Source organism: Manacus vitellinus, unplaced genomic scaffold, assembly GCF_001715985.3.
Source record: "Manacus vitellinus isolate BGI_N305 unplaced genomic scaffold, ASM171598v3 scaffold_62_pilon, whole genome shotgun sequence".
NCBI classification, from domain to species: domain Eukaryota; kingdom Metazoa; phylum Chordata; class Aves; order Passeriformes; family Pipridae; genus Manacus; species Manacus vitellinus.
The window spans coordinates 693,691-696,211 of NW_021940704.1; the positions used below are offsets into that span (position 1 = coordinate 693,691).

Below are 2,521 nucleotides of genomic sequence, written 5' to 3' on the forward strand. Positions count from 1 at the left end.
CCACTGGACCGTGCGTGGGCAGAAGATGTCCAAGAGCCTGGGCAACGTGGTGGACCCCGCCACGTGCGTGGGGCAGTACGGCGTGGACGGGTTCCGGTACTTCCTGCTGCGGCAGGGCGTCCCGGAGCGGGATTGCGACTATTACGACGAGAAGGTGGTGAAGTTGCTGAATTCGGAGCTGGCGGATGCACTCGGGGGGCTGCTGAATCGCTCAACAGCCCCCAGCATCAACCCCAGCAACACCTACCCACGCTTCTCAGAGCCCTGTTTTCCAAAGGTCCTGGATTCCAGGGAAGCAAAAGGCACGGGCAGGGTGTCTGCTGAGGACTACGAACTCGTGGCAGCGGTGGCCTCGCTGCCTGCGCAGGTGGCTGGTTATTTCGAGGGCTTCCAGATTTACAAGGCTTTGGAATGCATTGCCCAGTGTGTGAGGCAGACCAATGGCTTCTTCCAGAGACACAGGCCTTGGAAACTCGACCGAAGGGACACTGCGGAGCGGCTCTGGCTGGACACCATCCTGCACGTCACGCTGGAGTGCCTGCGTGTCTACGGGACGCTCCTGCAGCCTGTGGTCCCACACATGGCAGACAAGCTGCTGTCCCGGCTGGCTGTTGAGCCAGGAGAGAGGGGCCTCTCTGATCTGACGTTCTTGGCGCGCTATGATGGAAAGCCATGTCCCTTTGAGGGGAGACAGCTCGGACCTGACACTGGCGTCTTGTTCCAGAGGCTGGAGAAGTTGGAAACTATGACGAACAGAAAGCAAGAAGCTCGAGTCTCTGACAAACAGCTTCTGTGAATAAAAACCTTCAGGAACTCCTGGGAAACGTTGTCTTTTCATCTTCCTTCTGTTGATGGTGGTGGTGGGGAGGGGTGGGAAGCTGGCCTGACCAGGGCTGTGCTGTCCCAGTGACAGGCCTGGGGCTGACCACACATGCTTGGGCAGGAGATTGTGTGAGCAGAGCTGAGGGCTCAGGAAGCTCAGGCAGCACCCTCAGAATTCCTGAGTAGCCAAATCGGTAACTGAACCAAAGACACAGCCTCAGGTTTCAGTATTGCTGCTTTTTTTGCCCCAACGTATTTTATGGGATGTAAAAAGCAACTGAGGCAAATATTTATCCCCTTAAAATAGGAAGGTTTTCCTGCACAGTCCTGGGGCTCCACCAGAGCCCCCTTGCCTGTGTCTCTCACAGAAGCATAGAATACTAGACTGGTTTGTGTTGGAAGGACCTTAAAGCCCATCTTGTTCCAATCCTCTGCCATGGACAGGGACACCTTCCATTAGACCAGGTTGCTCCAAGCCCTATCCGGTCTGGAACACTCCCTTCCTTTACCTTGTCTGAGGCGAGGAGCCTCAGGTGCTGTTCTGAAGACACTGTAACCATGGATGTGGCAACCAGTCTGCTCAGCCATCCCTTCCAGAGACAGCAGCTCCCACCTCACTCACTCCAGCAATCCCTTCTTGGGCTGATGTTCAGGATGAGTATCCAGGGGGATCAAGAAAGCCCTGAGGAGGGATGGGATTGGTCCTGGTCCTTCTCAGTGTTGTCTCCTCGTGAAGGAAGAAGGATGAGCAGTTGCTCTACAATCAGTGCCCTCATCTCACCTTTAATTCCCAGGTTTTTGGCCAGGCCAGAAGTAGCTGGGGGTGGTCAGATATGGGTACCCATGGGCTGTAGTGCCCATGGATCTGTTGGATCCCTCAGCTGAGCTTCCTCTGTGGGCCAAAACAAGTCTGAGTGAGCCTTGATGAGGATGATCCTGTGTGACCACTCTTTTCCAGGGGCAGGACAGCACCGAGGTTGAACAGGAAGTCTCATTTGGCTGTGCAGACCTGCTGGCATCACCAGAATGGGAAAGAGGGCATGTGTTTCAGGCCCAGCCTCACCTTCCTGAGGCTTTTCTGCCTCCTGCAAGGCTTAGTGCACCCTAGTTTCATGTCAGTGCTGCTGGAAGCAGCTGAGCATTGGCACCCTGGGGCAGCGGTGACCACTGGGGATCTTTGGTAAGTCCTTCCCAGCTCCTCCAGGTCCCATCAGTGCAGGAGTCATCTTCTTTCATGGGCCTGTTTTGGGGGGCTGTGAGCTCTTTTGGGGTTGCCTGGGCTGTGTGAACAAAAGCAGTGCAACCTCCATAGTCTGCCTGCCCCTGCCATTCCCCACACCCTCGCTGTGCCACAGCCTGATGCTGTCCCGGTTTCAGCTGACCCGGGTCCCCTCATCCCCTCCTGCCGTGGTTCCCCTCCCCTGCCGAGTGTCACCTGCTCCCCTGCTCCTGCCATCCCTCTGAGCATCCTTCCTGCTGCAGCCCCTGTGCCCTAGCGCTGTGGGTGCTGGTGCCCTGCTGCCCTGCTCCTTGGGGACAGGAGGGACACATGCCCTTCCCGGTCCCTCTGATGCTGGCACCTGGGGGCTGTGGCTGCCTGGCCGGACATGGAGCGGGTCACTCTGGCATGGGTGGCAGTGCCCCCGTGTTGGAGCGTGCGGGTGTTTGTGTGCGCTGGTGTCTGCTCCTGCCCCGCTAT

The 2,521-nt window shown here is 57.4% G+C and overlaps 1 protein-coding gene across 1 annotated transcript in view; it reads left to right on the forward strand.

Moving 5' to 3' along the window:
- The window catches only part of MARS2 (methionyl-tRNA synthetase 2, mitochondrial), a 3,524-nt gene extending 2,700 nt beyond the window's left edge, over window positions 1-824 (forward strand). The window contains exon 3 of the mRNA XM_029963766.1: window positions 1-824. This exon is cut by the window's left edge and continues 90 nt beyond it. Within this exon, the coding sequence (XP_029819626.1) occupies window positions 1-796 (796 nt within the window). The 3' untranslated portion in view covers window positions 797-824.
- The last annotated feature ends 1,697 nt before the right edge of the window (window positions 825-2,521 follow it).